The sequence below is a fragment of the Mytilus californianus genome, unplaced genomic scaffold (genome assembly GCF_021869535.1).
Source record: "Mytilus californianus isolate M0D057914Y unplaced genomic scaffold, xbMytCali1.0.p SCAF_9, whole genome shotgun sequence".
Classification (NCBI taxonomy): Eukaryota; Metazoa; Mollusca; class Bivalvia; order Mytilida; family Mytilidae; genus Mytilus; species Mytilus californianus.
In genome coordinates, this window is record NW_026262745.1 from 82,393,930 (window position 1) to 82,421,486 (window position 27,557).

The window sequence follows — 27,557 nt, forward strand, 5'->3', positions numbered from 1 at the left end:
TAGGTAAATTCACAATACTTTCTATTATAAAAATTACTTTATCTGAGTTATCTCCCCTTATTTGGCAAAGTTGAAAAAAATCTAATCAAACACAAATAAGGTGTTTTTGAGAAATTACAGTCGTAATTATGATAAAACACACAATTTTCTATATTTACATCAAAAGTCTTTAACATAAATTAAATACTACTCTCAAAATTTGCACATTTCATCAAATATCTAGACCAACGTTATCTGCTTCTTCAAAATTCAAGATGGAGGAAGACACCCGAGCCACCTTAAACTGAGTTAGAAATGCACATGTTTACTTAGGTTTTCAAAACATTTTTGTTTTTATCAGTAGTTATTCTGTATGTTTTTGTTTCATGTCAAAAAAGTCATGTAGGTACGCAATTGCTTTATCTCATTTCCATGGAGATTAATTAATCCTGCCCCCTCAGTCATAGGGGGGTAGGACCTTTACCGGGACTCCGGGATCAGGTGTTTTTAAGCTCTGGATTTCGGGATTGATCCTTTCGGGATCTGGGAATTCTTTTTTCGAATTTCGGGATGTTGGGATTTAAATTTTTTTTAAATTCGGGACCTTGGGATGTTTTTAAGCCGGGGATTTCGGGATCAGGACCCCTCCTACCCCCCCCCCCCCCCCCCCCCTCAGTCATGGTCTATTGATTTTGAAACTTTTCCTTATTTTGAATATACAGTTTGTGATGAGGTCACTTTAAGGGGAACCACTAATTCAATGATATTTGGTATGCAGTTGTCCTAGCATTGGCATATGTCTTTTACATGGAGGTTGTTTGGCAATTCAAGCAAGTAATCAGTTTTCCACACTTTTTAGCTCACCTGGCCCGAAGGGCCAAGTGAGCTTTTCTCATCACTTGGCGTCCGTCCTCCGTCGTCCGTCGTCCGTCGTCGGCGTTAACTTTTTACATTTTGAACTTCTTCTAAAGAACCACTGAATGGAATGAAACCAAACATGGCATGAATGTTCCTTATGAGGTGCTCACCAAGTGTTGTTACTTTGTAGCCGATCCATCATCCAAGATGGCCGCCAGCGGGGGACTTAGTTTAACATAGGACCCTATGGGAAATGCATACAAATGACTTCTTTTAGAGAACCACTGAATGGAATAAAACCAAACATGGCATGAATGTTCCTTATGAGGTGCTGACCATGTGTTGTTACTTTGTAGCCGATCCATCATCCAAGATGGCCGCCATTGGGGAACTTAGTTTAACATAGGACCCTATGGGAAATACATACAAATGTCTTCTTTTAGAGAACCACTGAATGGAATGAAACCAAACATGGCATGAATGTTCCTTATGAGGTGCTGACCAAGTGTTGTTACTTTGTAGCCGATCCATCATCCAAGATGGCCGCCAGCGGGGGACTTAGTTTAACATGGGACCCTATGGGAAATACATAAAAATGTCTTCTTTTAGAGAACCACTGAATGGAAAGGAACCAAACATGGCATGAATGTTCCTTATGAGGTGCTGACCAAGTGTTGTTACTTTGCAGTCGGTCCATTATCCAAGATGGCCGACAGCAGGGGACTTAGTTTAACATAGGACCTATGGGAAATACATACAAATGTCTTCTTTAATAGAACCACTGAATGGAATGAAACCAAACATGGCATGAATGTTCCTTATGAGGTGCTCACCAAGTGTTGTTACTTTGTAGCCGATCCATCATCCAAGATGGCCGCCAGCGGGGGACTTAGTTTAACATAGGACCCTATGGGAAATGCATACAAATGACTTCTTTTAGAGAACCACTGAATGGAATGAAACCAAACATGGCATGAATGTTCCTTATGAGGTGCTCACCAAGTGTTGTTACTTTGTAGCCGATCCATCATCCAAGATGGCCGCCAGCGGGGGACTTAGTTTAACATAGGACCCTATGGGAAATGCATACAAATGACTTCTTTTAGAGAACCACTGAATGGAATAAAACCAAACATGGCATGAATGTTCCTTATGAGGTGCTGACCATGTGTTGTTACTTTGTAGCCGATCCATCATCCAAGATGGCTGCCATCGGGGAACTTAGTTTAACATAGGACCCTATGGGAAATGCATACAAATGACTTCTTTTAGAGAACCACTGAATGGAATGAAACCAAACATGGCATGAATGTTCCTTATGAGGTGCTGACCAATTGTTGTTACTTTGTAGCCGATCCATCATCCAAGATGGCCGCCAGCGGGGGACTTAGTTTAACATAGGACCCTATGGGAAATGCATACAAATGACTTCTTTTAGAGAACCACTGAATGGAATGAAACCAAACATGGCATGAATGTTCCTTATGAGGTGCTGACCAAGTGTTGTTACTTTGTAGCCGATCCATCATCCAAGATGGCCGCCAGCGGCAAGGTTGGCAAAAAAGCGGTCAATACTAGTATTGACCAGGCCGGCGGTAAATACCGGTAAATACCGGGAAATACTGGCAAATACTGGTCAATACTGGCAAATACTGGTCAATTGAAATTTTGATAAGATATTACTAGTAAATACAGTCCCTACCTGGTCAACTACAGGGTAAATGGACAAATATATTCACAGGACAGAAAGTCACTTAATTATTTACTACATTGTAAAGGACAAAAACTCACGATTATTTAGTTAACAAGTTTTTGAATATGTAAGGGAAAATCCTTGAAATGAATTCATTGTAATGTTTATGAGATTGATAATGAACATGGTTAAATGAAGATTTATTAAATATTAATCCTACAAAGGATATTTCTTGGTACCATGAAGCCAGTCAAGAAAAAGACTATGACAGCTTGTTTTCTTAACAGTAATTTCAGCAAATGTAATAAAATAATGTCTTAAAAATTAGTCTTTTCTTAATCAAAGAAATAATTCTTTCAAAATTGCATTGTGACTTTCTGTCCTGTGATATTTAGCCCTACATTCAATTACTGTTAGTCATAAAAATATGAAAGTTTTCAAGTCAAAATTATACTTTTTTAATGTTATCTTTTCTTATATAAATTGAAATTATACATGAACACATCATGGACAGTGATTATAAGAATAAAATTAAAGAAAAAGAAAAACAGAAGCCAAAGTATAGATCCTTCAAAATTTCCATTTTCTGTATTTACATGATTTAGTTTTAGAAGATATTCATCATGCAGTTGAATAGTCAGGAATAAAATAATTGTTTTAAACAGTCTTCAAAAATAACTTTTATGACTTTTTTCCTGTTATGTCAACATTTATTAGGGGACAGTTGTAATATTGAATAAACTTTTGACACCTGCTTGCCATTTAATAGGTAATGCCCTGATAATCTAGTCACCTGTAATTCTATTTACCTGTTAAAATCAAACCTTTTCAAGAAAAAAATATATATATTTTATACATGTTGAAATAACTGATATAGCAATTTTATATTCATACCTAAACTATGTTATATCATTACCCATAAGAACTGAATAAGTCATTATTCATGCTAATAGTTGATAAAACATACCAATATCAATCCTTTTTATAAACTGAATCATGCCATATGAATAAAGTTAAAATAATTTCCCCTATCAACTAAGATTTAACTAACATTGATAGTAAAATCTGTCAAAAGAACCATGAAAATTTCAATTGTCCAGTATTTGCCAGTATTGACCACTTGAGGAGTATTGACCGGGGCGGTAAATACCGGTAAATACCACTGGTAAATACCGGGGGTGGTATTTACCGCCCAACCTTGGCCAGCGGGGGACTTAGTTTAACATAGGACCCTATGGGAAATGCATACAAATGACTTCTTTTAGAGAACCACTGAATGGAATAAAACCAAACATGGCATGAATGTTCCTTATGAGGTGCTGACTATGTGTTGTTACTTTGTAGCCGATCCATCATCCAAGATGGCAGCCATTGGGGAACTTAGTTTAACATAGGACCCTATGGGAAATACATACAAATGTCTTCTTTTAGAGAACCACTGAATGGAATGAAACCAAACATGGCATGAATGTTCCTTATGAGGTGCTGACCAAGTGTTGTTACTTTGTAGCCGATTCATCATCCAAGATGGCCGCCAGCGGGGGACTTAGTTTAACATGGGACCCTATGGGAAATACATAAAAATGTCTTCTTTTAGAGAACCACTGAATGGAATGGAACCAAACATGGCATGAATGTTCCTTATGAGGTGCTGACCAAGTGTTGTTACTTTGCAGTCGGTCCATTATCCAAGATGGCCGACAGCAGGGGACTTAGTTTAACATAGGACCTATGGGAAATACATACAAATGTCTTCTTTAATAGAACCACTGAATGGAATGAAACCAAACATGGCATGAATCTTCCTTATGAGATGCTGACCAAGTGTTGTTACTTTGTAGCGGATCCATCATCCAAGATGGCCGCCAGCGGGGGACTTAGTTTTACATAGGACCCTTTGGGAAATACATAAAAATGTCTTCTTTTAGAGAACCAATAAATGGAATGGAACCAAACATGGCATGAATGTTCCTTATGAGATGTTGACCAAGTGTTGTTACTTTGCAGTCGGTCCATCATCCAAGATGGCCGCCAGCGGGGGGACTTAGTTGAACATAAGACCCTATGTGAAATACATACAAATGTCTTCTTTTAGAGAACCACTGAATGGAATGAAACAAAACATGGGATGAATGTTCCTTATAAGGTGCTGACCAAGTGTTGTAACTTTGCAGTCGGTCCATCATCCAGGATGGCCGACAGCGGGGGACTTAGTTTAACATTGGACCCTATGGGAAATACATACAAATGTCTTCTCTTAGAGAACCAGTGAATGGAATGAAACCAAACATGGCATGAATGTTCCTTATAAGGTGCTGACCAAGTGTTGTTACTTTGCAGCCGATCCATCATCCAAGATGGCTTCCAGTGGGTGACTTAGTTAACATAGGACCCTACTGGAAATACATACAAAATGTCTTCTTTTAGAGAACCTCTGAATGGAATGGAACCAAACATGGCATGAATGTTCCTTATGAGGTGTTGTCCAAGTGTTGTTTCTATGCAGCCGATCCATCATCGAAGATGGCCGCCAGCGGGGGACTTAGTTTAACATAGGACCCTATGGGAAATACATACAAATGTCTTCTTTTAGAGAACCACTGAATGGAATGAAACCAAACATGGCATGAATGTTCCTAATGAGGTGCTGACCAAGTGTTGTTACTTTGCAGTCGGTCCATCATCCAAGATGGCCGACACCGGGGGACTTAGTTTAACATAGGACCCTATGGGAAATACATACAATTGTTTTCTTTTAGAGAACCACTGAATGGAATGGAACCAAACATGGCATGAATGTTCCTTATGAGTTGCTGACCAAGTGTTGTTACTTTGCAGTCGATCCATCATCCAAGATGGCCGCTAGGGGGGGGGGGGGGGGGGGGCTTAGTTTAACATAGGACCCTATGGGAAATACATCGTCCGTCATCGGCGTTAACTTTTTACATTTTGAACTTCTTCTAAAGAACCACTGAATGGAATGAAACCAAACATGGCATGAATGTTCCTTATGAAGTGCTGACCAAGTGTTGCTACTTTTTTGCCGATTTACTGTTCAAGATGGCCACCAGGATATTTTATTAAATAACGGGACCAATATTAATCAAAATTTGGCCTCAATCATTATTTGGGTATCTGTTATGATTTTTATCTATCTTTACATGATTTCTAAAACCAAAGTAGAGTCAGGTGAGCGACACAGGCTCTTGAGAGCCTCTAGTTTCTTTGTGCTTGCAGACATTTATTTGATATTTGGTATATAGTTTTATTGTCTCGCCTGCGACAAAAGTTTCAGTATGTGAGACATAGGCTGTGACGATGTAAACTATTTGTATAAAGCTTTATATTTCAGAAGGTAGAAGACCTGGATGCTTCATACCTTGTATACAGATACCTTATGATACGAAGTTTCTGTCTGTCAATTGTCCATTGTCCTTGACCTTGTTTTCATGGTTCAACGACTGTTTCCAAAATATTTTTAGTTTTTTTGTCATGTGAATTTCTCACTTATTGTGAGTAATAGGATATTTGGTATATTGGTTCCTTGCAACATCTACATGTGTGTCAGACAGGATTCAGCTGACATGACTTCATTTCATGGATCAGTGATCAAGGTTAAAGTTGCATGATAAGGTCTGTTTCTCAGTTACTATAAGCAGTAGGTCAACTATATGTGGTGTATGGAATGGTTGTATTGGGTACATGTCATTCTGGCAGGTTTCGTCTGACCTTGACATCATTTTCATGGTCATTAGTCAATGTTAAGTTTTTATATGACGGCAAAAAAATTTTGGGGTCTTATATTGCTATCACTTCGTCGTCCGAAGACATTTGGTTTCCAGACAATAACTTAAGTTCAAGTGTATGGATCTCTACGAAATTTTACCAAAAGGTTCAATACCATAAAAGAAAGGTTGGGATTGTCTTTGGGGTGATGGTCCCAACTGTTTAGGAATTAGGGGCCAAAAAGGGGCCCAAAACAAGCACTTTTCTAGTTTCAGGATTATAACTTGTGTAAAAGTATTTTGATTGCTCTGAAATTGTACCACAAGGTTTAATACCACAAGTAGAAGGTTCTATTCATTTTGAGGGTAATTGCTCAAACCGTTCAGGAATAAGGGGCCAAAAAGGGTCTAAAACATGCATTTTTCTTGTTGTCAATAATTTGTGTTAAAGTGATATATGTCTCTTTAATTTTACCACTTTTTACAAAAAGAAAATTTTCTTCAAATGTTTTATTTTTTTGGAAAAAGGGGGGATGGGGGATTTTTTTTTTGGGGGGGGGGGGGGGCAAATTTTTTTCCTCAAGATTTAAGAAACATTAAAAGAAAATTTCTTCAAACATTATTTTTTTTTGAAAAAGGGGGAGAGGGGGGGGGGGGGGGGGGGGGAGTTAAAACTTTTTAAACAGATTTACTAAGTATTGCGCAACAGCACAGTGTACTGCAGAAAGCAAGAAATCTTCAATTGAATATAAATTCAAATCATATAACCAATTTCAAGTTCTTTGACTACATTTATTCTGTGTCAGAAACCTTTAATGTGTCAAATATTTAATTACAATCCATATTCAGACCTGTATCAAGTTTGAATCAGGGCTCATGCTAACAGGCGACTAGGGCGAAGTTGTCGCTTTCCCGTCCATCACTTCGCTTTGCCCGACCCTCAAAAGCGAAAACAAGTCGCCCTGTGGTTTACGATACTCGGTTTCGTCATCGGCGATATTCAATTTTTACCAAGACGATGAAACAGCAATTTTTCATTTAAAATTAAAGAAATTCAAGGCATAAACGATTTATTTTCTTCAGAAAATAGGTTAAATCATTGATTTCAAAGTTGGTGGCATGTTATTTCATAAAAACAATTTTTTATCACTTCCGGTACTTGTTAGCATACATCAAATCATTCTAACTACTGCAAGGTACCATACCTCAAAATTTTAGGAATTAGGGGCCAAAAAGGGGCTAAAAACAAGCACTTTTCTAGTTTCCAGACAATAACTCATGATTATGATGTCATTTTTATACGACCGCAAAAAAATTTTTGTGGTTGTATATTGGTATGACGTTGGCGTCGTCGTCGTCGCTGTCGTCATCCGGCGTCGTCGTCCGAAGACGCATTAGTTTTCGCACTCTAACTTTAGTTTAAGTGAATGGATCTCTGTGAAATTTTACCATAAGGTTCAATACCACAAAAGGAAGGTGGGGATTGATTTTGGGGGTTATGGTACCAACAGTTAAAAAATTAGGGGCCAAAAAGGGGCCAAAAATAAGCATTTTCTAGTTTCCAGACAATAACTGTGGAACGGTGTATGGATCTCTCTGAAATTATACTACAAGTTTCCATACCACAAAGGGATGGTTAGGATTTTCTTTGGGGGGTTATGGCTCAAACCGTTTAAGAATTAGGGGCAAAAAAGGGGGAAAAACAAGGTTGTCCTGGTTAATGGACAAATACTTTAGTACAAAACATAATTTAAAGCAGTGTAAGGGAGATAAATCAAATACATCATTGAAATTATCTCCCTTACACTGCTTTTAAATTATGTATAAAGTAATGGTTAATGAACAATTAAGATAATTTAAGCTTGAATGTTGTGTCCATACTTTCCCCAACTGTTCAGGGTTCGACCTCTGCGGTCGTATCAAGCTGCGCCCAGCGAAGCATTTTATTGATTATGGGCCCAGTTTTCGAGTTGGTCCAAGATAGGGTCCAGTATTTAAACTTTGTTTGATTTCAACAAAAATTGAATATATGGGGTTCTTTGATATGCTGAATCTAAACATGTGTTTAGATTTTTGATTATGGGCCCAGTTTTCAAGTTTTCAAGTTTGTCCAAGTTGGGGTCCAAATTAAACTTTGTTTGAATTTAACAAAAATTGAATATATGGGGTTCTTTGATATGCTGAATCTAACCATGTATTTTGATTTTGGACATTGGACCATAATAGGTAAATTAAAAAAATTCAAGTTCTTAGACCACATTCTTTCTGTGTCAGAAACCTATGCTGTGTCAAATATTTAATAACAATCCAAATTCAGAGCTGTATCAAGCTTGAATGTTGTGTCCATACTTGCCCCAACTGTTCAGGGTTCGACCTCTGCGGTCGTATCAAGCTGCACCCCAGCGAAGCATTTTATCTATTTTAATACTTTTATGATGTACTTAAATGGGTTTTTATGGTTGCCAATTCCTAACTGTCAATTTATTTTTAGAAGTTACTTTTAAATGCTGATGAAGGAATTTTATTTTTAGATATTACTATTAAAAGTTGTTGATGAAGGTTTTTAGTCGAGCCTGCGACTTTTGTCGCAGAAAGCTCGACATAGGGATAGCGATCCGGCGGCGGCGGCTACGGCGGCGGCGGCGTTAGCTAACTTCTTAAAAGCTTTATATTTTAGAAGATGGAAGACCTGGATGCTTCATACTTTGTATATGGATGCCTCATGTTACGAAGTTTCCGTCAGTCACATGTCCAATGTCCTTGACCTCATTTTCATGGTTCAGTGACTACTTGAAAAAAAAGTTCAGATTTTTTGTAATGTTAAATTCTCTCTTATTATAAGTAATAGGATAACTATATTTGGTATCTGCGTACCTTGCAAGGTCCTCATGCCCGTCAGACAGTTTTCACTTGACCTCGACCTCATTTCATGGATCAGTGAACAAGGTTAAGTTTTGGTGGTCAAGTCCATATCTCAGATACTATAAGCAATAGGTCTAGTATATTCGGTGTATGGAAGGACTGTAAGGTGTACATGTCCAACTGGCAGGTGTCATCTGACCTTGACCTCATTTTCATGGTTCAGTGGTTATAGTTTAGTTTTTGTGTTTTGGTCTGTTTTTCTTATTCTGTATGCAATAGGTCTACTATATTTGGTGTATGGAATGATTGTAAGGTGTACATGTCTAGCTGGCAGGTGTCATCTGACCTTGACCTCATTTTCATGGTTTAGTGGTCAAAGTTAAGTTTTTGAGTTTTGGTCTTTTTTTCTAATACTGCATGCAATAGGTCAGCTATATTTGGTGTATGGAATGATTGTAAGGTGTACATGTCTAGCTGGCAGGTGTCATCTTACCTTGACCTCATTTTCATGGTTCAGTGGTCAAAGTTAAGTTTTTGAGTTTTGGTCTTTTTTTCTAATACTATATGCAATAGTTCAACTATATTTGGTGTATGGAAATATTTTATGATCTATATGTCAGTCACGCAGGTTTTATTTGACCTTGACCTCATTTTCAAGGTTCATTGCTCAGTGTTAAGTTTTTGTGTTTTCGTCTGTTTTTCTTAAACTATAAGCAATAGGTCAACTATATTTGTTGTATGGAAGAATTGTTAGCTGTACATGCCTGCCTAGCATGGTTCATCTGACCTTGACCTCATTTTCATGGTTCATTGGTCAATGTTGAGTTTACTTGGTTAATGTAAAGTTTATGTGACAGTTGTAATAAAGCTTTATATTTAGGACTATCAACATAATATCAATGATTAGTAAAGAAGGCGAGACATTTCAGCGTGTGCACTCTTGTTAATTTGAGCCATGACTATGATGTCATTTTCTATTTTAATATTTTTATTGTCGAGCCTGCGACTTTTGTTGCAGAAAGCTCGACATAGGGATAGTGATCCGGCGGTGGCGGCGTTAGCTAACTTCTTAAAAGCTTTATATTTTAGAAGGTGGAAGATCTGGATGCTTCATACTTTGTATATGGATGCCTCATGTTACGAAGTTTCCCTCAGTCACATGTCCAATGTCCTTGACCTCATTTTCATGGTTCAGTGACTACTTGAAAAAAAAGTTAAGATTTTTTGTAATGTTAAATTCTCTCTTATTATAAGTAATAGGATAACTATATTTGGTATGTGCGTACCTTGCTAGGTCCTCATGCCCGTCAGACAGTTTTCACTTGACCTTGACCTCATTTCATGGATCAGTGAACAAGGTTAAGTTTTGGTGGTCAAGTCCATATCTCAGATACTATAAGCAATAGGTCTAGTATATTCGGTGTATGGAAGGACTGTAAGGTGTACATGTCCAACTGGCAGGTGTCATCTGACCTTGATCTCATTTTCATGGTTCAGTGGTTAAAGTTAAGTTTTTGTGTTTTGGTCTATTTTTCTCATACTGTATGCAATAGGTCAACTATATTTGGTGTATGGAATGATTGTAAGGTGTACATGTCTAGCTGGCAGGTGTCATCTGACCTTGACCTCATTTTCATGGTTCAGTGGTCAAAGTTAAGTTTTTGAGTTTTGGTCTTTTTTTCTAATACTATATGCAATAGTTCAACTATATTTGGTGTATGGAAATATTTTATGATCTATATGTCAGTCATGCAGGTTTTATTTGACCTTGACCTCATTTTCAAGGTTCATTGCTCAGTGTTAAGTTTTTGTGTTTAGGTCTGTTTTTCTTAAACTATAAGCAATAGGTCAACTATATTTGTTGTATGGAAGAATTGTTAGCTGTACATGCCTGCCTAGCATGGTTCATCTGACCTTGACCTCATTTTCATGGTTCATTGGTCAATGTTTAGTTTCCTCGATTAATGTTAAGTTTATGTGACAGTTGTAAGAAAGCTTTATATTTAGGACCATCAACATAATATCAATGATTAGTAAAGAAGGCTAGACATTTCAGCGTATGCACTCTTGTGATGTATTTAAATGGGCTTTTATGGTTAAAAAAAAGCATTTTTCTAGTTCCAGACAGTAACTTGTGATTAAGTGTATGGATCTCTCTAAAATTGTACTACAAGGTTCCATACTACAAAGGAAAGACTGCAATTGAGTTTGATGGTTAATTCTAAAAGGGGGATTCAAAAAGTTTAGGGGGAAGGGGGGTTTCCAATTTTTTATACGACCGGAAATAAATTTTTGCGGTCGTATATTGGTATGTCGTCGTCGTCGTCCGATGACACATTGGTTTTCGCACTCTAACTTTAGTTTAAGTGAATGGATCTCTTTGAAATTTTACCATAAGGTTCAATACCACAAAAGGAAGGTGGGGATTGATTTTGGGGGTTATAGTACCAACAGTTAAGGAAAAAGGGGCCAAAAATAAGCATTTTCTAGTTTCCACACAATAACTGTGGAACGGTGTATGGATCTCTCTGAAATTATACTACAAGTTTCCATACCACAAAGGGATGGTTAGGATTTTCTTTGGAGGGTTATGGCTCAAACCGTTTAGGAATTAGGGGCAAAAAAGGGGGAAAAACAAGGTTGTCCTGGTTAATGGACAAATACTTTAGTACAAAACATAATTTAAAGCAGTGTAAGGGAGATAAATCAAATACATCATTGAAATTATCTCCCTTACACTGCTTTTAAATTATGTATAAAGTAATGGTTAATGAACAATTAAGATAATTTAAAACAGTGTAAGGGAGGTAATCCAAATACAAAGTTTTGGTTACTTCCCTTACACTGCTTTTAAATTATGTTTAAAGAAATGCATATTTATAAAGGAAGACCAGTAAAAATATCTGCAAATGTTGCATCTTTTTTTTTTACAAAAAAATCCATATGAAAGATTTGACACTATATTTTAAATTCTATTATAAAATAGATTAAGTTAGCACTATTGTATATTTAAATGGGTAATTATGGTTGCAAACTCCATTGGAAATTTGAATTGAGATTATGACCATATCTTGAGGGAAAGAATTTTTTGGGGGAAAAAAGGGGGGGGGGGGGTAAAAAGAAATTGTGGGGGGTCAATTTTTTCTCATTTCAGATTTCAGAAATTAAAAAGAATTATTCTTCAATTATTATTTTTTTTTCAAATTTCAAATGTTGAAAAATTTCAAGAAGTAATCTTTAATTGCACAGTATGGTGCATTAGATTTGTAAAATCTTTGACCACATTTATTTATTTGTTATGCCGAATCTAACCATGTATTTAGATTTTTAATTTTGGGTCCAGTTTGTTTTCAAATTGGTCTACATTAAGGTCCAAAGGGTCCAAAATTTAACTTTGTTTGATTTTAACAAAAATTGAATGTATGGGGTTCTTTGATATGCTGAATCTAAACATGTATTTAGATTTTTGATTTTTGGCCCAGTTTTCAAGTTGGTCCAAATTGGGGTCCAAAATTAAACTTTGTTTGATTTAAAAAAAAATTGAATATATGGGGTTCTTTGATATGCTGAATCTAACCATGTATTTAGATTTTTTATTTGTGGACCCTGCTATCAAATTGGTTCATATTGAGGTCAAAAGGGTCCAAAATTAAACTTTTCGTTTGATTTCATCAAAAATTGAATTATTGGGGTTCTTTGATATGCCAAATCTAACAGTGTATTTAGATATTTAATTTTGGGTCCTTTTTTTTAAATTGGTCTACATTAAGGGCCAAAAGGATCTAAAATTAAACTTAGTTGGATTTTAACAAAAATTGAATTCTTTGGGTTCTTTGATATGCTGAATCTAAACATGTGTTTAGATTTTTGATTATGGGCCCAGTTTTCAAGTTTGTCCAAGTTGGGGTCCAAAATTAAACTTTGTTTGATTTCAACAAAAATTGAATATATGGGGTTCTTTGATATGCTGAATCTAAACATGTATTTAGATTTTTGATTTTTGGCCCAGTTTTCAAGTTGGTCCAAATTGGGGTCCAAAATTAAACTTTGTTTGATTTCAACAAAAATTGAATATATGGGGTTCTTTGATATGCTGAATCTAACCATGTTTTTAGATTTTTTGTTTTTGGGCCCGCTATCAAATTGGTTCATATTGAGGTCAAAAGGGTCCAAAATTTTAACTTTGTTTGATTTCATCAAAAATTGAATTATTGGGGTTCTTTGATATGCCAAATCTAACCGTGTATTTAGATTTTTAATTTTGGGTCCCGTTTTTTAAATTGGTCTACATTAAGGTCCAAAGGGTCCAAAATTAAACTAAGTTTGATTTTAACAAAAATTGAATTCTTGGGGTTCTTTGATATGCTGAATCTAAACATGTGTTTAGATTTTTGATTATGGGCCCAGTTTTCAAGTTGGTCCAAGTTGGGGTCCAAAATTAAACTTTTTTTTATTTCAACAAAAATTGAATATATTGGGTTCTTTGATATGCTGAATCTAACCATGTATTTAGATTTTTTATTTGTGGGCCCCACTATCAAATTGGTTCATATTGAGGTCAAAAGGGTCCAAAATTAAACTTTGTTTGATTTCATCAAAAATTGAATTATTGGGGTTCTTTGATATTCCAAATCTAACCGTGTATTTAGATTTTTAATTTTGGGTCCCTTTTTTAAATTGGTCTACATTAAGGTCCAAAGGGTCCAAAATTAAACTTAGTTTGATTTTAACAAAAATTGAATTCTTTGGGTTCTTTGATATGCTGAATCTAAACATGTGTTTAGATTTTTGATTATGGGCCCAGTTTTCAAGTTTGTCCAAGTTGGGGTCCAAAATTAAACTTTGTTTGATTTCAACAAAAATTGAATATATGGGGTTCTTTGATATGCTGAATCTAACCATGTATTTCGATTTTGGACATTGGACCATAATAGGTAAATTAAAAAAAATCAAGTTCTTAGACCACATTCTTTCTGTGTCAGAAACCTATGCTGTGTCAAATATTTAATCACAATCCAAATTCAGAGCTGTATCAAGCTTGAATGTTGTGTCCATACTTGCCCCAACTGTTCAGGGTTAGACCTCTGCGGTCGTATCAAGTTGCGCCCAGCGAAGCATTTTATTTTACAAGGGTCCATATTTTTTTTCTTCAGAATTTTCAAAATTTCAAATATTTGAAAAGTTTCAAGAAGAAATCTTCAATTGCACAGTATTGCGCATTAGATTTGTAAGATCTTTGACCACATTTATTTTGTGTCAGAAACCTATATTATGTCAAAAATTTGATCCCAATCCAAATTCAGATAGTATCAAGCTTGAATATTGTGTCCAAATTTGCCCCAACTGTTCAGGGTTCGACCATTGCAGTGGTATCAGGCTGCGCTCAGCAAAGCATTTTATTTAATTGATATAACAACTTCTTTTCCTTTTCGATATCAAAAAAAATCTTTTTTATTAGTGCCAGATATTTAATTGTTTTTTTCTGCAAAGAGGACTCATATGATTGTGCAACTAGATATGATAAAATTAAACAACTTTAAATTTGAACAGTTACTTTAATTGTATACCCAGGTACAAATTGAACAATATAAAAAAATAAGATACATATGGCCCTTTATGTATTAAAGAAAAACCAAACAGTGTAGCGCCACGAGCGAACAAGCACTTCTCTTTCAAATCTCACCACTTCTCCATCTCAATTTCAAAAAGAGAAGTCACTTCTCCCTATGATTCTGAAGTAGTGTGAGCCCTGTGAATATTGTGTCCATTTTTGCCCCTACTGTTCATGGTTGAACCTCTGCGGTCGTATCCAGCTGCGCTTGGCGAAGCAGTTTATTGTGTTTTGATCTGTTTTTCAAGTACTATAAGTAATAGGTCAACTATATTTGGTGTATAGAATGATTGCCTCAACCAAATGCTATGAAACTTATACACAATACTTATAACCACAAAATACAGATCAAGTTTGAATTTTGGTGGTGTCACTTTTACAGTTGTAGAGTTATGCCAGTTTACAAATGGAAAAATTGCTAAATTTTCTTTTCATTTCTGTTCTCTAACTTAAGTTTGCTTCAACCAAATATTTTGAAACTTATACACAATACTTATTACCACAAAACTCAGATCAAGTACAAATTTGTGTAGTGTCACTTTTACCGTTCTTCAGTTATGTCCCTTTATAACTTTATATGATATGCAGGTGGGGGCATCATCTGTGTCCCATGGACACATTCCCCATTTATTGGAATATAGATTTACCGTGACAAGTTACAGATCAAGTTCAAATTTGTTTGGTTTCAGCTGATTTTTTTTTAGGTTTATGGTCCTTGGACTTAGAAAATATACTCATGTAAAACTGATTAGTTTTCCGCACTTTTTTGTCATTTTGTCCCAGTACAAGGAATTTTTAACCAGTAGTGGACTATGTATTGTCACGCAAATAATCAGTTTTCCCCACTTTTTTTTGTTATGCTTGAAGATATTGATGTGATATTTGTTATATAGTTTAACCATGACGAGTTACAGATCAAGTTTGAATTTTGTTTGGTTTGGATATTTTTTTGCAGAGTTATAGTCCTTGGACTTAGAAAATACACTCATGTAATCTGTTTTCCACATTTTTTTGTCATTTTGTTCCAGTACAAGGAATTTTTAACCAGTAGTGGACTATGTATTGCCATGCATACTCTTTTAAAATGCTTGTTAATTTCAACATTTGTATTATACTATCAAAGTAACATACACACAAGACATATCTCTGTGTCAACAGATTATTTTTATAAATGTCTGGATAGAATTTCACTGAAACAGGGGTGGCTGAGTGGTCTAAGTAGTCAAACTACTCTATCACTAGCCTGTCAACACTGAGGTTGTGAGTTCAAATCCCACATGTGGCAGATGCACTCAACTCCAATCTTAATTGACTATGATTGTCAGTTTTCCTACCGAAGGTGGGTGTTTCTCACTGGGCACTCCGGCTTCCTCCACCAATAAAATCTGACCACCACAAAATAGCACAATATTGCTGAAAGTGGCATTAAACACCAATCAACCAATCACTCACTGAAACAGACCATACAAAATATTTCATTAATTATTGAAATATGATTAGATAGAAAATCAAGGTTTAAACAATCTTTTTTGCTAGACATCAGTACACTTTTCCAATCATAAAAGTGACATGAGGAGTAATAGCTACATTTATTTAAGTGTTAAAACATGTTGCTACATCTAATCCTTGTACTTAAAGACCAGGGAAGTTGCTGAATTTAGCAAGTAGATTTTGTGAAAATGTAACATAATTTTGACAGTTGGGGTTGACCTTTTTACCTGACTGTCAAAAAGTGCCAGACACCAATCTATCGGTGGTTGTCCGTTGCTGTAAACTTAAAAGAAAACTTTTCTAAAACTACTTGGCCAAATATTACCAAATGTTATCTAAATGTTCCTTAGGGTATCTAGTTTAAAAATAGTATCTGGGGATGTGATCCATCAACAAAGATGGCTGCTGTTGCTAAAAATAGAACATAGGGGTAAAATGCAGTTTTGGGCTTATATCTCAAAAACTAAAGCAGATAGAGCAATCCGACATGAGATAAAGTGATCATTAGGTTGAGGTCTATATCCTGTAAAAAGCATACGTGTTCAGCAGATATGATCTACAAATAATTCAACTTGACAAAAATTGTAAATCAGCCCCTTATGGTAGTTATATCCCTTGAAATATGTTTTTTTATCCATTTTTGTCGAGCCTGCGACTTTTGTCGCAGAAAGCTCGACATAGGGATAGTGATCCGGCGGCGGCGGCGGCGTTAGCTAACTTCTTAAAAGCTTTATATTTTAGAAGATGGAAGACCTGGATGCTTCATACTTTGTATATGGATGCCTCATGTTACGAAGTTTCCGTCAGTCACATGTCCAATGTCCTTGACCTCATTTTCATGGTTCAGTGACTACTTGAAAAAAAAGTTCAGATTTTTTGTAATGTTAAATTCTCTCTTATTATAAGTAATAGGATAACTATATTTGGTATGTGCGTACCTTGCAAGGTCCTCATGCCCGTCAGACAGTTTTCACTTGACCTCGACCTCATTTCATGGATCAGTGAACAAGGTTAAGTTTTGGTGGTCAAGTCCATATCTCAGATATTATAAGCAATAGGTCTAGTATATTCGGTGTATGGAAGGACTGTAAGGTGTACATGTCCAACTGGCAGGTGTCATCTGACCTTGACCTCATTTTCATGGTTCAGTGGTTATAGTTTAGTTTTTGTCGAGCCTGCGACTTTTGTCGCAGAAAGCTCGACATAGGGATAGCGATCCGGCGGCGGCGGCGGCGGCGGCGGCGTTAGCTAACTTCTTAAAAGCTTTATATTTTAGAAGATGGAAGACCTGGATGCTTCATACTTTGTATATGGATGCCTCATGTTACGAAGTTTCCGTCAGTCACATGTCCAATGTCCTTGACCTCATTTTCATGGTTCAGTGACTACTTGAAAAAAAAGTTCAGATTTTTTGTAATGTTAAATTCTCTCTTATTATAAGTAATAGGATAACTATATTTGGTATGTGCGTACCTTGCAAGGTCCTCATGCCCGCCAGACAGTTTTCACTTGACCTCGACCTCATTTCATGGATCAGTAAACAAGGTTAAGTTTTCGTGGTCAAGTCCATATCTCAGATACTATAAGCAATAGGTCTAGTATATTCGGTGTATGGAAGGACTGTAAGGTGTACATGTCCAACTGGCAGGTGTCATCTGACCTTGACCTCATTTTTATGGTTCAGTGGTTATAGTTAAGTTTTTGTGTTTTGGTCTGTTTTTCTTATACTGTATGCAATAGGTCTACTATATTTGGTGTATGGAATGATTGTAAGGTGTACATGTCTAGCTGGCAGGTGTCATCTGACCTTGACCTCATTTTCATGGTTTAGTGGTCAAAGTTAAGTTTTTGAGTTTTGGTCTTTTTTTCTAATACTGCATGCAATAGGTCAGCTATATATGGTGTATGGAATGATTGTAAGGTGTACATGTCTAGCTGGCAGGTGTCATCTTACCTTGACCTCATTTTCATGGTTCAGTGGTCAAAGTTAAGTTTTTGAGTTTTGGTCTTTTTTTCTAATACTATATGCAATAGTTCAACTATATTTGGTGTATGGAAATATTTTATGATCTATATGTCAGTCACGCAGGTTTTATTTGACCTTGACCTCATTTTCAAGGTTCATTGCTCAGTGTTAAGTTTTGTGTTTTCGTCTGTTTTTCTTAAACTATAAGCAATAGGTCAACTATATTTGTTGTATGGAAGAATTGTTAGCTGTACATGCCTGCCTAGCATGGTTCATCTGACCTTGACCTCATTTTCATGGTTCATTGGTCAATGTTAAGTTTATGTGACAGTTGTAATAAAGCTTTATATTTAGGACTATCAACATAATATCAATGATTAGTAAAGAAGGCGAGACATTTCAGCGTGTGCACTCTTGTTGTGTTTTGGTCTGTTTTTCTTATTCTGTATGCAATAGGTCTACTATATTTGGTGTATGGAATGATTGTAAGGTGTACATGTCTAGCTGGCAGGTGTCATCTGACCTTGACCTCATTTTCATGGTTCAGTGGTCAAAGTTAAATTTTTGAGTTTTGGTCTTTTTTTCTAATACTCCATGCAATAGGTCAGCTATATTTGGTGTATGGAATGATTGTAAGGTGTACATGTCTAGCTGGCAGGTGTCATCTTACCTTGACCTCATTTTCATGGTTCAGTGGTCAAAGTTAAGTTTTTGAGTTTTGGTCTTTTTTTCTAATACTATATGCAATAGTTCAACTATATTTGGTGTATGGAAATATTTTATGATCTATATGTCAGTCACGCAGGTTTTATTTGACCTTGACCTCATTTTCAAGGTTCATTGCTCAGTGTTAAGTTTTTGTGTTTAGGTCTGTTTTTCTTAAACTATAAGCAATAGGTCAACTATATTTGTTGTATGGAAGAATTGTTAGCTGTACATGCCTGCCTAGCATGGTTCATCTGACCTTGACCTCATTTTCATGGTTCATTGGTCAATGTTTAGTTTACTTGGTTAATGTTAAGTTTATGTGACAGTTGTAATAAAGCTTTATATTTAGGACTATCAACATAATATCAATGATTAGTAAAGAAGGCGAGACATTTCAGCGTGTGCTCTCTTGTTTTCTTTTTTTTTCAGAAATCATTATAGATAGAGAGTAATTGTAAATAGCAAAGATGTTAAGCACAATAAGATCTACAAATAAGTCAACATGGCTGAAATTGTCGACTGACTCCTTTTAGGAGTTATTGCCCCTGAATTACCATTTTTATACGCCCGTTTACGGGACGTATTATGGTATACTGTTGTCCGTCCGTCTGTCCCTCCGTCTGTCCGTCGTCAACATGTCGGACATTAACTGAAAAATGCTTTCACCAATTTGCATAAAACTTTGGTGAATTGTTCATATTTATTGACGTGAGCTCCCTTTCGTTTTTTATAAAATTCAGATTTTACCTTTTCGATTTATGGGGTTTTATTCATTAAAAAAAGGGGGATTTTCCAGTTTTCGGACAATAAGTCAAGAATGCTTTCACCAACTTGCAAGAAATTGTGGTGAATTGTTTATATCTATTGACATGAGCTCCCTTTTGATTTTTATAAATTTTAGATTTTACGTTTCCGAGTTACAGGGTTTTATTCATAAAAAAAGGGGGGATTTTCCAGTTTTTGGACAAAAACTCAAAAATGCTTACAGCAATTCTTATGAAACTTTGGTGAATTGTTTGTATGTATTGATGTAAGCTCCCTTTAGAATTTTATAAATTTTACATTTTACATTTCTGAGTTATGGGGTTTTATTCATTAAAAAAAGGGGTGATTTTCCAGTTTTCGGACAATAACTCAAAAATGCTGTCACCAATTCTCATGAAACTTTGGTGAATTGTTTATATCTATTGATGTAAGCTCCCTTTTTATTTTCATACATTTCTTATATGACATTGAGAATTAATTGAACTTTATTTGTTTATAGTCTGACAACAGATATACTTAGTATTGCACAACAGCAAGAAATCTTTAATTGAATATAAATTCAATTCATATGACCAATTTCAAGTTTTTTGACTACATTTATTCAGAAACCTATAATATGTCAAATATTTAATTACAATCCAAATTCAGACCTGAATCAAGCTTGAATATTGTGTCCATTTTTGCCCCAACTGTTCAGGGTTGGACCTCAGCGTATCTAGCTGCGCTCAGCGAAGCAGTTTATTACCCATTTTATGATTTTTTTACAAAATAAGATCTACAAACAAGTCAACACAGTTGAAATGATGATTTATAAAGTATAAATCAATTATTTAGTTATACTATTTTCTGTTATTGTTTAATTAATGTGCATAATGCTTACAATTGAAAAGGTTGTAGTCTGAAGTTTTAGTCAGAAAAAATGGATTACCTGACTTATTTTATATTTCTTTTTTAGCCATACAACAATGACTATGTTGAATCAGTTGGGAGAGAAGTACAAACCAGGTATGTGAATAGTTCAATACATTATCAGAATAATTAAAACTCTCACTTTAGGGACATTTGTGATGGTGGGGTAATTAACATGAAATCATCAAGTTAAACAAATTAAGGTGGTACCAAACACCTTGACTCAAATTAATTTGGCTCGTTTAATTTTCATCAAAAATATAAAAATTTCCAAAAGCTTGAACCACACACTTTATCGGAAAAATTTCATTGGATATATAGCAGTTTGACAAACACTAATTTTGATCATTGAGAAGCTTAATATTTCCTTAACAATAGAACATGATTAAAACGTTTAGCTGATTATTAAAGAGTTATCTCCCTGTAGTGTTATGTACCAACTTAAAAAAAACTCAAAATTCACATTATTCCTTATTACAAACAACAACAACAAATTTTTGAATTTTTTGGTGTTTGCAGTTTTAACAGTGTTTGTCTAAACTGTGATGAAAGTCATTTTCATGGTTCAGTGACTGCTTGCGGTTGTATATTGGTATCATGTCGTTGTCTTCAGAAGACACATTGGTTTCTGAACAATAACTTTTGTTTAAGTGTATGGATTTCTATGAAATTTTACCATAAGGTTTATGACCACAAAAGGAAGGTTGGGATTGATTTTGGGGGTTATGGTCCTAACAGTTCAGGAATAAGGGGCCAAAATGGGGCCCAAATAAGCATTTTTCTAGTTCCAGACAATAGCTTGTGAAATGGTGTATGGATCTCTCTGAAATTATACCACATTTAGTTACCATATCACAAAGGGATGGTAAGAATTTGCTTTGGGGGGTTATGGCTCAAACTGTTTAGGAATTAGGGGCAAAAAAGGAGGAAAAACAAGGGTTTCCAGGTTAATGGACAATTACTTAAGTACAAAACATAATTATAAAGCAGTGTAAGGGAGGTAATTCAAACACATATTGTCAAATTACCTCCCTTACAGCTTGTAAATTATTTATAAAGAAATGCATTGTCTTTAGGTGATTAGCTGTTAATTTATTTTTAGAAGTTACTATTTAAAAAAGAAATTGTGGGGGGCCATTTTTTTTTTTATTTCTGATTTCAGAAATTAAAAAGAAAATTTCTTCAAATATGTTTTTTTTTGCAAAAAAAAAGGGGGGAGGGGGGGTGTCAATATGCAACAGCATAGTGTATTTCACAAAAGCAAAAAAAAGGGGATGTAAATTATTTTTTTTTGGGTTGGGGGGGGGGGGGGCAATTCACAACTGCATATAGTATTGCACAAAAGCAAAAAATTGAATATAAATTCAAATCATATAACCAATGCTAAGTTCTTTGACTACAGTTATTCGGTGTCAGAAACCTATTTTGTGTCAAATATTTAATAACAATCCATATTCAGACCTGTATCAAGCGCGAATATTGTGTCCATTTTCGCCCCAACTGTTCAGGGTTGGACCTCTGCGATCGTATTCAGCTGTGCTCAGCGAAGCATTTTATTATTTTAGGCATGATTATGATGTCATTTTCTATTTTAAAATTTTTTTAATTTTAGCCATGATTATGTATGTGAAGGAATTTTATTTTTAGATATTACTATTTAATGTTGCTGTTGAAAGTGTTTTAATTTTAGGCATGATTATGATGTCATTTTCTATTTTAATACTTTTATGATGTATTTAAATGGGTTTTTATGGTTGCAAAGTCCTAGCTGTCAATTTATTTTTAGAAGTTACTTTTAAATGCTGATGAAGGAATTTTATTATACGACTGTATATTGGAATGACATTGGCGTCGTTGTCGTCGTCGTATGAAGACACACTGGTTTTGGAACTCTAACTTTAGTTTAAGTGTATGGATCTCTATGAAATTTTACCATAAGGTTCAATACCACAAAAGGAAGGTTGGGATTGATTTTGGGGGTTATGATACCAACAGTTAAGGAATTAAGAACCAAAAAAGGGCAAAAAAAAAGCATTTTTGTAACTTCCAGACATAACTTGTGTGTTAGTGTATGGATCTCTCTGACATTGTACCACAAGGTTCCATATCACAAAGGGAATGCTGGGATTGATTTTGGGGGTAATTGCCTGAAAATTATAAGAATTAGGGGCCAAAAAAGGGGCAAAAAACACGCATTTTTCTAGTTTCATGACAATAACTTGTGTGTAAGTGTATGGATCTTTCTGAAATTGTACTATAAGGTTCCATATCACAAAGGGAAAGCTGGAATTAAGTTTGGGGGTAATTGCCAAAAACATTTAAGAATAAGGGACCAAAAAGGGGCAAAAAAATAAGCATTTTTCTAGTTTCCAGACAATAACTTGTGTTCAAGTGTATGGATCTCTCTGAAATTGTACTGCAAGGTACCATACCACAAAGGGAAGGCTGGGATTGATCTTGGGGGTAATTGCCTCAAAATTTTAGGAATTAGGGGACAAAAAGGGGCCAAAAACAAGCATTTTTCTAGTTTCAGGACAATAACTTGTGTGTAAGTGTATGGATCTTTATGAAATTGTACTATAAGGTTCCATATCACAAAGGGAAAGCTGGGTTTGAGTTTGGGGGTAATTGCCCTGAACGTTTAGGGATTTGGGGCCAAAAAGGGGCCTAAAAACAAGCATTTTTCTAGTTTCCAGACAATAACTTGTGTTCAAGTGTATGGATCTCTCTGAAATTGTACTGCAAGGTACCATACCACAAAGGGACGGCTGGGATTGAGTTTTGGGTGATGAATCATAAGGGGGTTCAAAAAATTTGGGGAGGGATTTTTTTTTCCTTTTTTTTTCTTTAAAATTTTCCATTTTAAATTGGTTATTTCTGATTTATATATAAAAGCAAATAATAATGATATGGTTTGAATAGGTAAATTTAAAATTTTTAAGTTCTTAGACCACATTCATTCTGTGTCAAAAACCTATGCTGTGTCAAATATTTAGTCACAATCCAAATTCAGTGCTGTATCAAGCTTGAATGTTGTGTCCATACAGTTGCCCCAACTGTTCTGGGTTTGGCATCTGTGGTTGTATCAAGCTACGCCCAGCGGAGCATTTTATTTTTAGATATTACTATTAAAAGTTGCTGATGAAGGTTTTTAATTTATGCCATGACTATGATGTCATTTTCTTTTTTGATACTTTTATGTTGTATTTAAATGGGCTTTTATGGTTAAAAAAAAGCATTTCTCTAGTTTCCAGACAGTAACTTGTGATTAAGTGTATGGATCTCTCTAAAATTGTACTACAAGGCTCCATACTACAAAGGAAAGACTGCAATTGAGTTTGATGGTTAATGCTGAAAGAGGGATTCAAAAAGTTTGTGGGGAAGGGTGGGTTTCCAATTTTTTTTTAAAAGGGTTCATATTTTTTTTTTATAATTTTCAAAATTTGAAATTTTTGAAAAGTTTGAAGAAGAAATCTTCAATTGCACAGTATTGCGCATTAGATTTGTAAGATCTTTGACCACATTTATTTTGTGTCAGTAACCTATATCATGTCAAAAATTTGATCACAATCCAAATTCAGATAGTATCAAGCTTGAATATTGTGTCCAAATTTGCCCCAACTGTTCAGGGTTGTATCAGGCTGCGCTCAGCGAAGCATTTTATTTTGAAAAGTGAAATACTCTATTATTATGAGTTATAGGATAACTATATTTGGTATATGGGTTCCCTGCAAAGTCTACATTTGTGTCAGATGAGGTTCACCTGACCTTGTCCTCATTTCATGGATCAGTGATCAAGGTTAAGTTATTGTGGTCAAGTCTGTATCTCAGATACTATACGCAGTAGGTCAACTATATTTGGTATAATGAATGATTGTAAGGTGTACATGTCTGACTGGCTGGTTTCATCTGACCTTGACCTCTTATTAATGGTTAGTTTTACAATGTTAAGTTTTTTTGGTTAGATCTATTTCTCAGGTACTATAAGCAACATGACCACTATATTTGGTGTATGGAATGATTGTTAGTTGTGCATGTCTGTCTGGCATTGTTCACCTGACTGTGACTTCATTTTCATGGATCATTGATAATGTTAAGTTTATGTGATACTTGTAGTAAATCCTTCATATTACAGACTTTCAACATGAATTCAATCATAAGTAAAACAGGTGAGACATTACAGCGTGTACACTCTTGTTTTAAATTATTATGTTTTTTTTCTTTGTTAAATTCATGTACAGGTACTGATTGTAATGAGTGATTTGTGTGAGTGCTTGACCTTTTTTGACTAATTTAGAAATGATGTTTTCATTATACAGATATAATGACTTAGTGTTGTTGATTTTTTTTGTGGCACAGAGTTTATGTGTACATGTCTGTTCAAAACATGGTTTAAAGGAATGATGTGTAGATGTAAATGAATTTTCTGAATTTTTTTACCAGTATTTATCAGAAACATTGTGACAACCATGAATAAAAATGATTTTTTTTCTTCAGTTTTCCGAAGCAAGTGGAGTCTGGATTAATTGAAGTTATATCTCCATCAGGAGACTTTTATCCTAATCTGAATGATATACCATTAACTTATGGTGATACAAAGGAGAGGGTAAAGTAAGCATATCTCTTAAAAAGGCACAGTCTAAAATCCTTTCATGGAAAATAAGACATTTATGTATAAGAAAATGAATGGTTCTGTATGCAAATTAATGGGAATGTTTATTTTATTGTACCAAATACAAATTTTAAGATGAAACCATTAAAAGGCCAATTATTCATTCCATGAATGGTCTTAAAATCATTGGGGTCAAATGTGGTAAAATGACCATCCAATGGCAGGACAACATTTTAAATCACAATATTTCATAATTGAAGTTATATAGAAATTTTTTCAACAATTAAACAATTGTTTTCCTGCTTGAAACAAATTTTGATTTAGAATTAAAAAAGTTTTGGAAATGTCTATGAAAATTAGATGCCTTGCATTCACCTTAAAAAACCTACAGTAACCTAATGTAATGTTTGCCTTGATAACTCTAGCTATTGAATATAAAGAATCAAATGTTAATTACATATATCCCTTTCTTTAAAAAAATAATAGAATTGTATAAATGATTAGTAGTAATGGAAAAGCTACAAAATAGCTAAGAACCAAATTAAATACAATGTAAAGACATATGCACTTTTTCGACAATGATATCTGTTTTTCTGCACTTACATTACTCACATTTCATCTTGTTTTTCTTTGATGTGACTTCGATATATACTCTAGTTTATCAAGATTTTAAATCAACCAAGGTCCGTCATCAGAGTTTCAATTTATTAAACAAACAAGAATTATACTGGGATGACACTCAACACCACAAGATTCACTGTACTTAGGATCTTCTTTCAAAAGTATGCTTATGGCACCAATTACCTTCAAACATGGATTCCATCATTGATCAAAATCAATTCAAGTAAAAAATATCTTTTGATTGACCAGCGTCTTCAAGACTTTGGTTAAGTCATCTTTTAGAATCATGGTTGATAAACCCTGCCACCTTAATTCAATACATTGTAATGACATTTACCATTAGATACTAGTGATATATATGTATATGTTTAAAGCACCATCAACACAAACTGTTTTAATTGATATCTGTCACAACAAGAATTCATTAACTATGTATGTGTCATTGCTTAGTAGTTTTGGAATAAATTTCCCAAATTTGCCTTTCAAAACATGTATATAGTATAAAAAAGCCTTTTAATGATACCATATTTTCCAATGAAAAACTAGGACACAAGCAGTTATAGATGTTTGATGCAATGTTAATTATCTTTGATAATATCTTAATGAATGTACCTTATATTTAATCAAAACATTGAAAACTCAGATTTTACATTTGAAATGCTGTCCAATTTCTTATAAAAACTGCATGATTAAAAATATTGCATATAAAAATGAGAAGGTGTGGTATGATTGCCAATGTGACAGCTATCCACCAGACACCAAAGGACACGGATGTAAGCAGCTAAAGCTCACCATATGGCCTTCAACAAGTAACAAAACCAATACCATATGATAAGCTATATGTGACATAAACAAGAAAAACTGCAGCCTGATTTATGCTAAATAATAAACTTGACAAAAAACAAATATGGCAGACAGCAACAAATGTCAACCACTCAATTACAGACACATAAAGAATGTGGTGGGGTTTAAAATGGTTGTGAGCAATCAACCTTCCTTCTAACCTGGGACAGTGGTGACACTGCACAACATAAGTACAAACTGTGAATATCAGTTGGAAAGCGCTTGACTGTTAAAAAGAGAAAAGCAGCACATACTCCAATATTCTTGAAGTGCAAAACCTTCCCTACAACACCATGAAATTCAACACTATTTTCCTTATATTTACAGATGGAGGACAAAACAAAACCTGGATTTTTCCTTTCTTATGCTGTATGCAAGAACAAGGGGGATTTATTATGTTCAGGTAACATTATGACATGGTGTATAGTCATGGAAGCTAGGTTAATTAGTTTTTCATCAATTAAATAAGTTTTTTGTCCACCATTTCCTAGTGTAAAGATGGGTTTATATTCCTGAAAATACAATTAAACTCTCAAATTAGTATGATATTCAAGATTTTTGCACATGTGGTCACACAAACTTTTGCCTCAGTGTTTATATAAACCTGCAGTTTGTGTATGTTTTGGGAATAACTTACTGAATAAGTAATTTATAAAATAAATTGTTTGTTTCAAATAATAACTATAGCACTTTTTTTGTGGTCTAGGTAATGGTGACTTCTAGATAATTGTCACCTTTCAGTTTGTAGAGTTTAGCTTGTTTTGCAAAAATATCTTGTTTCACTCTATTTGTTAAATGTCTCAACATTAATAGTAGATTGATAGTTGAGAAAAAGTTCATGTGGTGTTTGGACTACTCAATGTCATTTGACAATTGTCCAATGAGACGAGTACACAAAAAAATCATGATATTCA

General features: G+C 34.8%; 1 protein-coding gene and 3 long non-coding RNA genes across 5 annotated transcripts in view; 3 read left to right on the plus strand and 1 right to left on the minus strand.

Moving 5' to 3' along the window:
- The window catches only part of LOC127716479 (alpha-1,3-mannosyl-glycoprotein 4-beta-N-acetylglucosaminyltransferase B-like), a 124,659-nt gene that overhangs the window by 34,729 nt on the left and 62,373 nt on the right, over positions 1-27,557 (plus strand). For both annotated transcript variants that reach the window (XM_052222704.1, XM_052222703.1), the window contains exons 6-8: positions 20,614-20,663; positions 25,065-25,178; positions 26,971-27,046. In XM_052222704.1, coding sequence (XP_052078664.1) covers positions 20,614-20,663; positions 25,065-25,178; positions 26,971-27,046 — 240 coding nt within the window. The remainder of the gene's footprint in view (positions 1-20,613; positions 20,664-25,064; positions 25,179-26,970; positions 27,047-27,557) is intronic.
- LOC127716510 (uncharacterized) lies at positions 8,824-18,888 on the plus strand. The gene is made up of 3 exons (XR_007988956.1): positions 8,824-9,598; positions 17,333-18,106; positions 18,789-18,888. It is a non-coding gene; the product is annotated as an uncharacterized LOC127716510 (long non-coding RNA).
- LOC127716519 (uncharacterized) lies at positions 10,154-17,801 on the minus strand. The gene is made up of 3 exons (XR_007988969.1): positions 17,734-17,801; positions 16,973-17,198; positions 10,154-10,218 (listed from the first exon to the last, which is right to left on the minus strand). It is a non-coding gene; the product is annotated as an uncharacterized LOC127716519 (long non-coding RNA).
- On the plus strand, positions 12,215-14,247 carry LOC127716529 (uncharacterized). Its single transcript, XR_007988981.1, has 2 exons — positions 12,215-13,412; positions 13,810-14,247. It is a non-coding gene; the product is annotated as an uncharacterized LOC127716529 (long non-coding RNA).